The 14,148-nt window shown below is 59.7% G+C and overlaps 1 protein-coding gene across 6 annotated transcripts in view; it reads left to right on the top strand.

Annotated features, from left to right (window-relative positions):
• The window catches only part of SH3BP2 (SH3 domain binding protein 2), a 39,593-nt gene extending 28,555 nt beyond the window's left edge, over positions 1 to 11,038 (top strand). For all 6 annotated transcript variants that reach the window (XM_044767937.2, XM_044767936.2, XM_070506359.1 and 3 more), the window contains 11 exons: positions 949 to 1,051; positions 2,243 to 2,360; positions 2,712 to 2,782; positions 3,809 to 3,897; positions 4,192 to 4,260; positions 6,245 to 6,899; positions 8,322 to 8,445; positions 8,699 to 8,754; positions 9,143 to 9,224; positions 9,936 to 9,995; positions 10,430 to 11,038. In XM_044767937.2, the coding sequence (XP_044623872.1) occupies positions 949 to 1,051; positions 2,243 to 2,360; positions 2,712 to 2,782; positions 3,809 to 3,897; positions 4,192 to 4,260; positions 6,245 to 6,899; positions 8,322 to 8,445; positions 8,699 to 8,754; positions 9,143 to 9,224; positions 9,936 to 9,995; positions 10,430 to 10,567 (1,565 nt within the window). In that variant the 3' untranslated portion in view covers positions 10,568 to 11,038. The remainder of the gene's footprint in view (positions 1 to 948; positions 1,052 to 2,242; positions 2,361 to 2,711; positions 2,783 to 3,808; positions 3,898 to 4,191; positions 4,261 to 6,244; positions 6,900 to 8,321; positions 8,446 to 8,698; positions 8,755 to 9,142; positions 9,225 to 9,935; positions 9,996 to 10,429) is intronic.
• Positions 11,039 to 14,148: the final 3,110 nt, after the last annotated feature.

Genomic DNA, 14,148 nt, shown 5'->3' with positions numbered 1-14,148 from the left:
ATGTTCGCTGAGTTGGGCGGTTGCTCGGTCCACAGTGAACCCACCTGTCCAGCCAAGACCTGGCTGGGCACTGGACCTACAGAGCTGCGTGAGACCCAGGCTCTGATCCCTAGGACAGCAGGCTGGGAAAGAGAGCCCCTAGGCCTGGGAGCTGCCCAGCTGTCAAGACTCTGAAGACCAAAGAGCATCAGGGCTTTGCCTATCCGTCTGACCAGCCATGGGTGCCTTATGCCTTTGCCCCAGCAGTGCCCTCTGCCGGGGACCGCCTGGCCCTGTGCTGCCTGGTTGAAGTGCCCCAAGCTGGGCTGTTTGGTTTCTATATGAGCACCGATTGGTCTGCTCTCCTGTTTAGACAAGGAGCCTCTAAGGAGGGACTGTAACTGACCTGCCCCCAGGCCTGGGAGGGGCTGCTTGGGGACGGGGTAGTGGAGTGTGAGTTCTCAGCATAACTGCCCAGCCTGGGGGTCAGTTCCACACCAGTGGCGCTTGGTGGCAGGCTCTCTGGGCTTCTTTGCCCCCACCCTCACCCTGTCAGCCTGGGGTAGAGGGAACCTCCAGCAGCCCTGCAGCACCCAGCTGGGCGGCTGTGGCTTCCCTGGGGCTCCTGCCCTGCCTCTGCCCTTCCTTGAGCCAGCATCTCAGTCCTTGTCCCTGGGGGCCCGTGGTCTAGCCCCCTGAATCTGCCCCTGCCCTAGGAATGGCCAGGCCTGCCCTGGGGGCTGTGCTCTGGGGCTGGCCAGCATGCCCATGAATTTGTCCCCATTTGGGCCCACAGTGGACTCCTGGGGAGGGGGCAGAAAGCCAGCCCAGCACCCTGCTCTTCCATTCCATGGGGTTCAAAGATGGTTTGGCCCTGAGTCACCCAGGGCTTCTGAAGAGGGTCCCTAGAGTGGAGTGTGCCCAGCGGCCCTTTGAGGCTCAGTCCTGTGCTTGCCACGCTGCCTGCAGGGCCCCTGCGCTTTGTCATCATCCACAAACGATGCATTTACTACTTCAAGAGCAGCACGTCCGCCTCCCCGCAGGGTGCCTTCTCGCTGAGCGGCTACAACCGGTGAGTGCCCACCCTACCTGTGGACCCTGGGGCCAGTGGCTTCTGCATCCTTCCTTCCCACCCATCCTCCTCACCCACCACCACCTCCTTCCAAGAGGCCAAGAGCCCAGCCCTCCGCATGCCCTGCCCCAGGCCTCCCTGGCTCCAGGGGCCTCCCAGGCTGGGGGCCAGCCCTGCCTCACAAGTGCTGTGGGCTGGGTCCATCCAGTGAGGGGCAACCAGCCTGCCCTCAGCGCTCCCAATGGCAGGTGGGCACTGGGCCAGAGCCCCCCTGGTGGGATGGGCATTGTGACATGTGCAGGCCAACCCATGGCCTCGGGGGCCTGCAGAGCAGGGGTGAAATGTGGCTCCTTGGTATCATACCACCTGGGCCCTGCACCCTACAGCATGAGTCTGTGCCCTCTACCTCCCTGGGAGGGCCTGGCCCCTCCTGCCTGTGAGGACCTGAGGGTTCCATGGTGTCAGTGGTGGGACTGGGACCCCCAGGGAGTGACTCTGGGCCTTGGCTTGTACCCCACAAACTCAGTTGGGGAGCCTTGCCCAAGAACCCAGGCCCCCAGGCCAGCCCAGGCACTGCTGAGGAGGGGAGGAGGCTCCAGGACCATGTAGCTACCAGTGGGCACTGGTGGATCAGGTGGTGATTCTGGTGGTCCAGGCAGATGGGCATACCTGTCCCAGGTGCCTCGCCCAGCAGGAGCCTCCCATGGTAGACTTTGTGATCTCTGTGCGGGGAGTGGCCACAGAGAGTCACTTCCCTGAAGTGCTCTCAGGGATGCTACTGGGCAGCAGGGGCAGGGTGGAGGCTGACATGGAGCCCTGTGAGGGCTCCCAATGGGCAGGCCAGGGGACAGGCAGGGCCTGAGGTGGGAGGGTGGCATCCGTGTAAAGTGGCATTGGTGAGCAGTGAGGGTGATGTGTCCTTGTCTCAGAACACTGCCTGCTACTGTTTCTAGGAAGCCCTCCCAGACCCCAGCACCCCGTCTGCTCACTGCCCATCCTTGCCTACGCACCTCTCTCTGCCTGATGCATCTAGGCCTTGAGCCTGGAGCATCCGTGGGCAGACCATCCAGGTCTGCCTGTGTCCTTTGGGGCATGGTGCTCGGTATCAAGACCCATCCAGGGTCGGGGGCTGTGCTGAGGCCGTCCCTGCGAGTCTGGACCTCGTAGTGACCACTGACACTGTGCCCTTAGGGTGATGCGAGCGGCTGAGGAGACAACGTCCAACAATGTCTTCCCCTTCAAGATTGTCCACATCAGCAAGAAGCACCGCACATGGTTCTTCTCTGCTTCCTCTGAGGACGAACGCAAGGTGACCTGGGAGCCAGGCTGGACCTGCCTTGGGCAGTGGGGAACTGACAGGGCCCTGTCTAGTCCCTGAGGGGATATGGCTGGGGCATCAGCAGCTGGGTGGATGGCGCCCCTCAGTTCTCTGTCCTCATGCTCAGAGCCTGGTGCCAGCACCCGCATACTCAATATGCTGTCTTGGGGTGAGCTCCAAATGGGCTGAGAGAGGTCCGCAGCCCTACGAAGGCCAGCGGAGGTCGTCTCCTCTGACCTTGGTGGTCACTGGAGACCAGCCAGGGCGGTGAGGGGAAGAGGGTGAGGGTGAAACCCTGCCCTGGGCAGCACCATGCCCACTGTGGCCCTGGCTGACCCACAGAGCTGGATGGCCTTGCTGCGCAGGGAGATTGGCCATTTCCACGAGAAGAAGGAGCTGCCCCCGGAAGCCAGGTAGGCCTGGGGATGTGATGGGCAGGCAGGGTGTCTCTAGGGCTGCTGGGCCTGACACGTGTGCCCACCTCCCAGCCCCTGGGGGCTTGACACACAATCCTCTCCTCAAACATTTCTCTGAAGGTGCCAGCTGGGCTGCATGTGTGTGTGGCATGTATCTGTGTGTGTGCATCCAAGTGTGTGAGTATGTGTGCACACCTGAGTGTGTGAGCATGTATGTGCATGCATTTCAGTGTCTGAGTAGGTGTGTGTGCCCAAGCATGTATGCATGTGTGTGCTCATGCCCGAATGTGTAAATGTGTGTGTACTGCATTGGTAGTTCCTGTTTAGGGGGTCACATGTGCCTTTACCTGCCACCCATTTGCAGCATTTGCAGCAGCTCAGAGCTTTGGGTTCCCAGCCCCCAGACACCCACGCTGGCTCACTCAGGAGTGAGTCCGCTAGGGCACTGGCTCCGTCTTGGTGACCTCACTGTGAGGTGACCCAGCAAGCAGCAGGGGCTCTCTGGGCGGGAACAAAAGCCATTCCGTCCTTTCGGAGATGAGGAAACTGAGGCCCCAGGAAGGCCCCAAGGCGATCCCACAGGTCCTTCCCTGACCCCAGAGATCCTGGCCCTCAGTCTTGTCTGGTATCCTGCAATGGGATCAGCCCAGAGTTGACTGAGCCCCTGGGGCAGGAGCAGGTGGGCATATGGGCCCAGCCCTGAGGCCTGGCACCATCTGGCCAGTCAAAGGGCCACACTTATGACAAGAACCACAGGGTTGTGGGAGGGAGGCACCAGAGCCTCCACTCCGCATGTCCTTGTAACCTTGTGTGGAGTGTGTCTTTGTATCCATCCTTGTTTTGTGTTTGTCTGTGTCCGTGCCTATGTCTCTGTGTGTGTCCTTGTGTTTATCTGTGCATATGTCCACATCTCTGTGTCTGTGTGAGTGTCTGTGTGTACGCGTGAATCCATGTGTGAGCACAAAGGGACTCGTCTGCTGGGTGCTCACGGCCCCGCCTTTGCCCGCCCTCCTTGTGCTTCAGCGACTCCAGCTCAGACACAGACAGCTTCTACGGCGCAGTTGAGCGGCCTGTGGACATCAGCCTCTCTCAGTACCCCACAGACAATGAAGGTGAGGCCTATCTCCACATCCTCTGCCCACTACCTCTTCCCACCTGGCTGCTGGCAACGAGGGGACCAGGAATTCCTCTTGGGCTACTGCCAAGGAGGGGAGACATTTGGATGTCCTCCCTGCTCTCTCCCTTTGGCTTCCCCAAGCAGCCTGGGTCCACCCTGCTTGCCCCATCCTCGCCCCATGCCTCCCTGACAGAGCAGCGTTCCGAGGGCCCCACTCTACCACCCTGTCCTGGGTGCAGCTGGGCCTGGGCTGCCCTGGTCTGGGTCTGACCCTCCCTCTGCCCTGCAGACTATGAGCATGACGATGAGGACGACTCGTACATGGAGCCTGACTCCCCTGAGCCCGTGAAGCCCGAAGGTAGGCCGGGTGACTGGGGGGCCTGGGGAGCTCCTAGTGGAGAACAGGGGCCAGGGCTGGGAGCAGAGCCCCCTCCTAGCCTGGGAGTGCTGGCCTGGGTCCTGCTCTGGGTAGGCTCAGGCCTGACGGTCTCTACCCTGGGCCTCAGTTTGTCTGCCATGGCCCAAGTATTAGGAGGAACAGAGTAAAAGAGGTGTACCCTCTGGCTGGCCCTGCTCACCTCCTCCTCCAGCCTCCATGGTTAGCCCAGGATGGGGGGAATGTGGAGATAATTGAGGTGGGGAGCCCCCATACTTGGGATGCTGAGCCAGAGGTGGTCCTGGGAGCTGAGAGTGGGGAAGGAGGGACAGCTCTTTGTGAGCACCTCTGTATGCTAGACGGTTCCTCACTGCCCACCCCCACCCCACCTCCTGAAGCACATGGCCTAGGAAGGGAGACAGGCGTGTACCAGGGTTATGCCAGGCATCACATACGCGTGTCACAGGGAAGCACAGGGCCAGGTGTTGGCGGGGTAGGCTGTGTCTCTGTCTTGCCATCTGTCCCCTCACTCCCTGTCCCTGCCGTCTGTCCCTTCACCCCTTGCCTCTGCCGCGTGTCCGTCACTCACTCTCCCTTCCACCCTCACTGGTTCCCCTCCCTCAGCCCTCCCTCAGTTCTCGATCTTGTGGATTTCATTATCTGGGGACTTGGGACAATCCCTCCACCCCCTGGCCTACTCTCCAGTGACCCTGTCCTCTGCCCTCCCCCCCACCCTCACTCCTGTGTCCTCCTCCCAGCTCTGCCTCTCCTCTCCAGTATACTTGGGTCCAGCCCCCTTCCTGCCTATCGGCCCCCTCCCTCCAGGGCCCCAGTACCCACAGGCCTTTGGCCCACCAGGACCTGTGGCCACATGCCTCAACTTCCCCTTCTGGCTCAGAGCCTGCCCCCCTCGTCCTATATACCCTCACTCTCATGCTCTACCCTTTCCTCTCTCTGGCCTTGTGACCCCAGTCCTGGAGAAATCCCACCTTCCTCTGCCCCACCCCTGAACTGCAGCCCAGTGGGGCTGTTGATGAGCACACAGGAGCCTCACTTCTCATTCCTAGCCATGAACCTCCAGGGCCCAGTGCTTCTGCAAACCTGCCTGCACGCTCCTGGCCCACTCCCTCCCCACCCTCTGGATGCCCACTCCCATCAGGCTCCCCTTCCCACTCCCCAAAACGTCTCTTATCAGGTTTCCCAGTGGCCTCCCCATTCCCAGATGCAGCGCTCAGCACCTGTGAGCTGCACTGGCCCGGTACCTCCCTCCCTGCTCCTCCCCTGGCTCACTCAGCACCAGGTCCCGCCTCCCTCTCAACCCTGTGCTGACCCCTTGAAACCCATCTGCATGACTGAGGGCCAGCCCAGGGCTCAGGCTTTGCTCACCCCCACCCTGTCACTCCTGAGCCACAGCCACTGTTATCAATAGGCTGTTGACTCCATTGACATCTGCAGCGGGGACCTCTCCTCTGAACTTGGACCTGTGCCCCAACGGCCCACTCGATGTCCCCTCTATATCTTGCAGCATCTTAAACTTGTCATGAGCAAACACGATCCTCATCTTCCTTCCCACCTGCTCCCGCCTGTTCTCCTCACCTCTGTTGTTAGGAATTCCAGCCTCCCCTAGCTGAGGCCAAATCCTAGGAGTCCTCCTGGCCTCTTCTGTCTCTCTCACCTTCTTATCTGGGAACCCTGATGTGACATTTAGGCTTCAGGAAACTTGCACAGGCTGCCTTGTGGAGGATGGATGGGATGGACCGGTGGCAAGGTTTAGGCCAGGAGCCCAGGAGGAAGGCTGCATCGAGAGTGTTGGGCGTTGGGGGCTATAGGGTGGCCAGGCATGGGGTGGGGGCTACGAGGGGGCGCACACCCACTTGGCCCAGTCATCCATTGCCAGCAGAGATGGTATTGGTCCAGCCTCCAGCAGGTGACACTATCTCACTAACTAGATCTCTTTGCTCTGCAGATGCCCTGACCCACCCGCCAGCCTACCCGCCACCTCCTGTGCCCACGCCCAGGAAGCCAGCCTTCTCTGACGTGCCCCGTGCCCACTCCTTCATCTCAAAGGGCCTGGGCCCTCTGCTGCCACCCCCACCCCCTAAGCGTGGTGTCTCTGATGCTGGCCCAGCCCTCGAGGACTCGAAGAGGGAACTGCCGGGCCTGAGGCGGGCTGAGCCTGGCCTCAGGGTGCCTGCTGCCTCCCGGAGGATGAGTGACCCTCCAGTGGGCAGCCTGCCCACTGTGCCCAGCCTCCAGAAATCCCCTTGCTTCCGTGAGAGCACCAGCCCCAGCCCAGAGCCTCGGGTCCCCAGCCATGGGGCCAGCTCTGCCTCTAGCGCTGCTACCACGGCCACTGTTGCCTCCAAGAACTGTGACAAGCTCAAGTCCTTCCACCTGTCCCCCCGGGGGCTGTCCACGTCCGAGCCCCCACCGGTGCCAGCCAACAAGCCCAAGTTCCTGAAAATGACTGAAGAGGCCCCCCCGAGGGAGGCAGCCAAGCCCGGACTCTTTGTGCCCCCTGTGGCCCCCAGGCCTCCTGCACTGAAGCTGCCTATGCCCGAGACCACAGCCAGGCCCGCAGTCCTGCCCAGGCCAGAGAAGCCACCCCTCCCCCACCTCCAGTGAGTCAACATGGCGCTGGTGCCACTGGAACTCCTCCCAACCTGGCCAGTTCTCTCGCAGCACCCTGGCCTCCTTGCCCCTGGTACTCTCAGCTCACGACCCAGGGGTACAGGTGGTGTCCAACCTTGCCGTTGAGAATTTCCAGCCCACTGGGTGGTGGCCCGAAGCCCATGGCTGCCTCAGGGAGCAGTGGACAAGAAGGGCCTTTGGGACTGCAGGCCTCCCAGAACCTCTGCCGTGCAGTCTGAGGGTTGGGGTCAGGAGAGGGGCCTGTGGGGCTGCCTGCCTGCCCTGGGTTAGACGATGTGTGGAAGGGAGCTAGGGCTCTGGGCCACTCTGAGCCAGCGTGCCTCTGCAGGCCCTCTTTACCCAGCACCTCCTTCCCAGCCCCTCCTGGGGCCCTGGGTGTGTTCCTGGCTCTGGAACCGCCAAGGCTGTCTTTGTGCCCTTGCCAATTAGGTACTCTCTGGAATGCGGAGCATGTCCCTAACTCACCCTTGAGACCTGCTTGAATCACCTCTGCTTTATTGCTGGGCAGTGCCAGGAGACCAGTGTGCCCCCATTTCCGCAGTGTCATCCACACCAATGGCCCTTGGTCAGAGATGTCTGGGACCTGCAGCAGTGAAGGCTCTGGGAGCCACAGGGGCGAGCCTTGAGTGGGTGCTCTAACCCAGCACTCCCTGAACCTGACCATGGCAGCCTTCTCCCCACGGCTCCGTTAGCACTGCTGCCCATAGGCAAGTGCCTGGGAGGACCCCTTGCCACGCTCAGGGCTCTGTTTCACGAGGGGCCACAATGGTGCAGATTGGGTTCTTTTGCTGAGCCCCGGATATGGACCTGAGTACTACAGGGCTGTGTGCTCAGGGCCCACTGTCCACAGTGCAGCGTCACACAAAAACCCCGCCGCCCACCCCAGTGTGGCCTCCTTTAATCCTCCTTGAAGCCCTGGGGGTGTAGGACCGCCTGGCTTTGTGTGGGGCATGTCCCTTGGGCTTGGCCTGTTGACATCCATCTACACTTTGTGGCTCTGGGACGGGCATGACTTGGCTGAGGTCACAAAGCTGGTCAGTGGCAAAGCTGGGGTCTTCTCCCACAGTATCTAGAGCACTTGTCCACAGTGTAACAACACCAGAGTGCAGGTCCTAGGACCCCCTTGCCAGTGTCAATGGCAGCTCTGACCTAAGGTCAGGCTTCCAGGCCTCAGGTGATTCCTTTCACCCCAAGGTAGTCAGCACAGGCCACTGTCGTCCTGGGCTTTTCACAGCCACCAGGACTGTAGCAGCCAGACCCCATGGGTTCTGTGGCTGAGCTTGGTGTGGTCACTCAGAGGGCGCATGGGGCCAGGGTGTGGAGGGGAGCAGAGGGGGACTCTTTCCATGTCTGACAGTGACGTGGGCTTCCTCTTCTTGCTCCCCTCCCAGGCGGTCGCCCCCCGATGGGCAGAGTTTCAGGAGCTTCTCCTTTGAAAAACCCCGGCGGCCCTCGCAGGTTGACACCACGCGTGCTGACACTGGTGGGGATGACTCTGATGAAGACTATGAGAAGGCAAGGCTGAGTGGAGAGCCCAGATCCTGGCTGTGGGTGGGTGGCTACAGGAGAGCTGCAGGCCAGGGAGGCCACTCACTGGCCATCCCGAGCCAGGAGCTTCCAGGACCCTGGAGCTGATGGAGGACGAAACACACTACAAAGCCTGGGATCTCAGCACAGGCTGGCAGCCAGTTGGGGAGTGGTATAGGGGTGGTGCTGGCCATGAGCACCACTCATACCTTGACACTGATCACCATTGGCCTCTCTCCAGGTGCCACTGCCTAACTCGGTCTTTGTCAACACCACAGAATCCTGTGAAGTTGAAAGGTCAGCATGAAGCCCTTCTTTCTCCAAAGCCTTGTTTTTGCAGACACGAGGTTCCCTGCTGCCCCCCACCACCCCAGCCCCAGCTTCTGGATTTTCTGTTCTCTTCACTCACTTTGGTGCTGGGCAGTTGCTGGCACAAGTACATGGCCAAGTGCAGCAAGACTCCTGATAGAACAAGGGATCCCATCAGCTCAGTCCCCTACGGGCCCTCCCTCTGGGCGTGGCCCAGAGCTCTGTAGGGCCAGCCCTCATGGCATCCACTGCTCCCTGAACCTGAGCTGCAGAATAGTGAGAGGACAAAAAGCCACACGGGATGGTAGGGCCAGGGGGATCCCCAAGTGGGCTGTCTGAGGATGGATCACCTGTTGACAAGACTGTTTTATTTTAGGTTATTCAAAGCCACGAACCCCCGGGGAGAGCCCCAGGATGGACTCTATTGCATCCGGAACTCCTCCACTAAGTCGGGGAAGGTTGGTGCCCAAGGAGGATGCCCTGGTGGTCACCTTGCCTAGCAAAGGCCCCCCAGGACTATTGCCTTGTGGGGGGATCTTCTCGCTGTCCACACACCCAGCCTGACAGCAACCACAGGACTTTACAGCTTATAGATCACTTCCCCATGCAGCCTCTTACTTGTCATCTCTGCCAAGTTCCATCCTTGGAGTCTTTGCCTGGCAGGCCCCCTGCCGATCTATTCTCAGAAACTAAGCACCATCTGCAAACTGGGGGCAATCATGGCCACCTCCCAGCACGAGCAGGAGATGGGAAGGAAGTGCTGGGGCCCCAGGACTCTGATGGGGATATGGGGGTTCCTGAACTTTCAAGGGGTGGCTGCTTGGGGCAGTGGGAATGGCAGGAGGTCTGTCAGCTCCACCTCTGCCCCTTCAAGGGTGAATTGTGTGACCTCATTAAGCCTCAGTTTCCCCATGTGTCTCAGAGATGGTCCTAGGGTGGACCAGGATCTGCCACTGTTATTCAGGTCTCATCAGAGGCTAACTGGGGGCAGAGTCCTGGGGCAAGGGGCTGCCTGTCTTGACCCTGCTGTTCACGGGCAGAGCAACCCCCAAGGGCCACAAGACCCAGCCTCAGTCCTGCTGCCTGCCCCTCGGTCTCCAAGGTTTGTCTTTCTGGAAGTCAGTGCTGCTCTCAGTTGAGCCATCCGCTGCCCGCTTCTCTCCTGGCAGGTTCTGGTCGTGTGGGACGAAACCTTTGACAAGGTGAGGAACTACCGCATCTTTGAGAAGGTAAGCAGGCTGGCCCTGCCCGTGGGCCCTGGGCAGGTGGGGGACCTTGGCCTGGAGCTTAGCGGGGGCAGGGCAGAGTCTCCCTGATAGAGTATAGGCAATGGGTGGACTGAGGCAGGCATTTCCAGATGCCACTTCTCCACTGCCTCAACCTCCCCCCTCCCCTTGCCTAGCTGTGTCCTCACCTCACCCTAGAGGGGATGGAGTGATCCCCTCTATGTAAATAGCCTGCCTTGGGGCTTATTTACAGACCTTGGCTGTATCCCCTGGACCGAGTTGGGGTAATGAGGTGGGAATTTGGGACAGGCAGCTAGGAGGTGACACAGAGCAGTGGGAGCAGACCTGACTGTTGTCATTACTGCCAACTGCCCCATGTTGCAGGGATGGGCAGGCTAGCCCAACCCCCCTGACCTTGCCACCTTCCCCCAAACCAGGACTCTAAATTCTACCTGGAGAGCGAGGTCCTGTTTGTGAGTGTGGGCAGCCTGGTGGAACACTACCACACCCACGTGCTGCCCAGCCACGAGAGCCTGCTGCTGCAGCACCCCTACGGCTACGCTGGGCCCAGGTGACACCTGTGCCGTGCACTGCTGGGCAGAGGTGACCCTGGGGGCCATGACCCCAGGCCATGCGGATGAAGACTGGCCTGCATGGGAGCGTGAGCAGGAACAAGCACAGTGCTGTGACCTGGGGCCTCCCCCACTGACACCCTATAGAATCTGCCAGGCCAGGCCCCACCCAGCAGGCTGGGTCCCCTGGGCTAGGCCAGGCCCTGGGCTCCAGAGGACTGGGGACTCTCCTATCCCACCCTGCCTGCCCTGCCCACTTCTCAGGAGCCCAGGGTCCCAGGACAGAGCCCTGCCTGGGCTTCACAGATAGGAATTCTGGTCCCCTCAGCATACCCATCCTGCGCTGGGCTAGGAGCTGGGCAGGGTTGGGGCATTTGGGCTGGGGGCAGGGGCTGGCCCCAGGATCCCCCAGGAACGCTAAGACACAGGCTCCAGGAGGGGCTGTTGCCACACAATAAAGCACAGAAGACCTTTGCTTCGGTGGCTGGTGCTTTATTGGGAGGAGGGAGTGATAGGTGTACCCACACCAACGTACAGGTGGTGACTGCAGCAGGTCAGCTCATAGGAACCCTTGAGGTAGTCTCTCTATCTTCCAGGGCACAGGTTACTAAGTGACTTGTCCCAGCTGCACAGCTGATAACAGAACAGGCCCCAAACTTGGGCAGTGTGTGCTCAGAGCCCGCACGCCAAAGCACCAGTTTCTGCTGCTGTGGGTCATGACCAGGCAACGGGGCTGCAGAGCTAACAGGTCCCCCACATCTCCAGTTGGATCATTTGCTGGATTAACAAATGGTTACTGGGAGACAGCTGGGCAGGAGGTGCTCACAGTGCATGCTGTCCAGAGCAGTGGGGTGTGCAGGGGCTAGGAGCTTGCAACCCAGCTGGTGGCTCCAGGAAGGTTTCCTGGAGGAAGTGACAGCTACAGTGGGGCAGGAAGAGTGGGCCCTGAGTAGGCCAAGGGTAGGTGGGGACCATGGTACCCAGATGCCTGAGTCTCTTGGCGATCCCCAGCTGAGGCCCAGCCCTGATCATCCCTCACTTCCTGTCATGAATTCCAGTAGGCCACTCTCCCTGGCACAGTCATCTGGGCTGGATTTTTTTGTGAAAACAGACTCAGCTGGGGGCCGGGGCTAGGAGGGATCCTGGAGCCATCTGATTCCTCACTGCACTTTATGCTGGGAAAGGAATGTGCTGTGTAAAACCCAAGCCACCACAGCACTTGTGCCCACTGGCCAGTGATTAACAGTCCTTTGAGGAGGCCCTGTGTTTGGACTTCCCCTCTCTCTAGCCCTGGGGCATGTTCTGGGGTGGGGTGGTCAACAGATGGGGGAGGCCATGGCTCCCTGCCCTGAGATGCTGTGGGGAGGATTGGGGGTGACAGTGGCCATCTGCTTCCAGGAACCGAGTGTCCAGTATGGTCCCTGCAGATGCTTCCTCTTCAGCCTGCCTGGGGAGGGGTCAATGCAACATGGTCAAGTTTGGGGCACGGGGAGCTTCCAGTGTTTCCTACCATCTCTGGGAAACCAGCAATTCCTCCTCCGTGTGGTCATAATTCTTTGCCCTCTCTGCCCTGAACTCGCTTGGGGAACCCACTGAGGCACGCCATTCCCCACTGTGGCTGTAGCTTCCCTTCCTGTGAAATTTTAAATGGCTTAGATTGGAGAAGCAGTTTCTAGCCAGTGCCCCTGTGCTGGTGATGTGCTGTAGGACTCAGGACACAATGGCTTTTAGCTAACATGTGGCCACTTTGGAGCCAGCTCAGTGGCTGAAACACATTTGAAGATCTCTGAGCTAGAATGTTTGGGAGTTCTGGGGCTCAGAGCCAGGTGATAGGTCCTTCTGGCCTCCTGGACACATGAGACCTGCGGCTGTCCAATGCCCACCCCAGGGCCTGGCCTGGGCTTGCCTCTCCTCCCAGGCCCAGGGCCTGTCCGGACAGCTGCCCACCTCTTTCTGAACTGCATCCCTGGCCCAGGGCCTCAGCTGCAAGTATGTGTGTGTTGCAGATGGTGGATAGGGTCCCAGGCCATGGTCCTTCCCACATGAAGGAGGGGCTGGAAGGGGTCCCACTCCCTCCTGAGACCTGCCATGAGTCTTCCATTCATCATATAGTGCTGAAGGGTGGTTACCACTTACTGAACACGTCTTGTGTTCAAGGCGCTGAGCTGGGTACTTGACATAGTTTGACTGGAGAAGCAGCTACTATTAGTTGTGTTTTATAGGTGAGAAAACCTAGGCTCAGAGAGGCCTGGATTCAAGTCCCAGCTCTGCCACTTACTGCCATGGGATCTGTCCCTCCCTGCTCTGAGTGTAGACCCTGGCCCTTGCCTAGCCCTCACCACCCTTCACGGCCTCCGATAGTCATTGTGGGGTGTCTAGTTAGTCCACATCCTAGGGCTAGGCATATCTTCCCCCACCTGAGGGGGCCACAGCTCTGGGGGGAATAAAACTGACCTGCCTTGCTCTGCTTTGCCGTCCCTGCCCCAGTCTGTGGAGATAAACCAACAGGAGGCCTAGGACGTGCCCGGGGGCTATCCTACTCATCTTACAGAGAGGGAACCAAGGCTCAAAGAGGATTCGCTGACTTGCCCAGCGTCGTGAGTTCAGAGATGGGTTCAATTCCTGGGCCCTGGAAAAGGGCCCCAGACACTTTGGGAAGCTTCTCCAAGCCAAGGACTGAACATGGTTTTACTTTTCTGACAGTTGATCAGAAAGAGTTCAGTGAGTCTCTACGCTTTCTCTTGATAGAGATTCTTACTGTAAAAAGAGATGTTTTTAGAACAAGAAGAGACCTCAAAAAACAAGTCTGGAGTTGCTCCCAGTCCCCACCCAATGTGGGTCACATTGCATGGACGCCCCCTGCTGGTCCAAGGAGGAGCTTCTTCCACCGCAGGTTGGGAGGGTGTCTCTGCTGGGGCAGAAGGAAGTGCCAGGGAAGACAAGGCAGCGGGCCTGGGCCCAAGGGGCTTCTTGCCCAGTGCCCACTGGGGCTGGCCTCTGGAGGGGATGGCCTAGAGACCAAGGCCACACAAGGAGTATGGGGTAGAGTTGGTACTTGAACCAAATCCATGCGTCTCTAGAGGCAGTGGGGCGGGGGGGGGGGAGGCACAGCCTCTGTCTCTGGCTGTGACCCAGTAGCTTGGAGCCCCTCACCAGGCAACTCGCTCCCATGGGTGGCCCCTTGTCTTTGTGCCTGCACGTCCTATCCCTCCTCCCTGGAAAAGACTGCCTGATGAGGGGTCTTGGGAAGGGCTCCTGTCCTGGGGAGGCAGTGACCCACTGAAGATGGTTGATAGTGGTCATCCCCCAGCAAGCTACCTTCCAGCACTGTCTCACCAGAGGGAGAGTCTTGGGGTGCAGAGCCAACCTGATCCCATCTGCCTCCTTCACACCTTCCTTTGCTCCTCAGGAACCTTAGAGGCTGCCTGACAGCTGCCCCTGCATCGCCCTCTGGCTTCATCCGTGGCCATGCCCCGAGCTACTTAGAGCTGAGGCACGCTCCTTTTTCCTTTCATTTCCTGTGGAATAAAACACACATTCAGAGCAGTGAGCAAAATACAAATGTGCAGCCTAACAAATTGTTA

Source organism: Equus asinus, chromosome 3, assembly GCF_041296235.1.
Source record: "Equus asinus isolate D_3611 breed Donkey chromosome 3, EquAss-T2T_v2, whole genome shotgun sequence".
Classification (NCBI taxonomy): Eukaryota; Metazoa; Chordata; class Mammalia; order Perissodactyla; family Equidae; genus Equus; species Equus asinus.
Note: the sequence above shows the minus strand (reverse complement) of the source record. Positions and strands in the feature narration are given on the sequence as shown.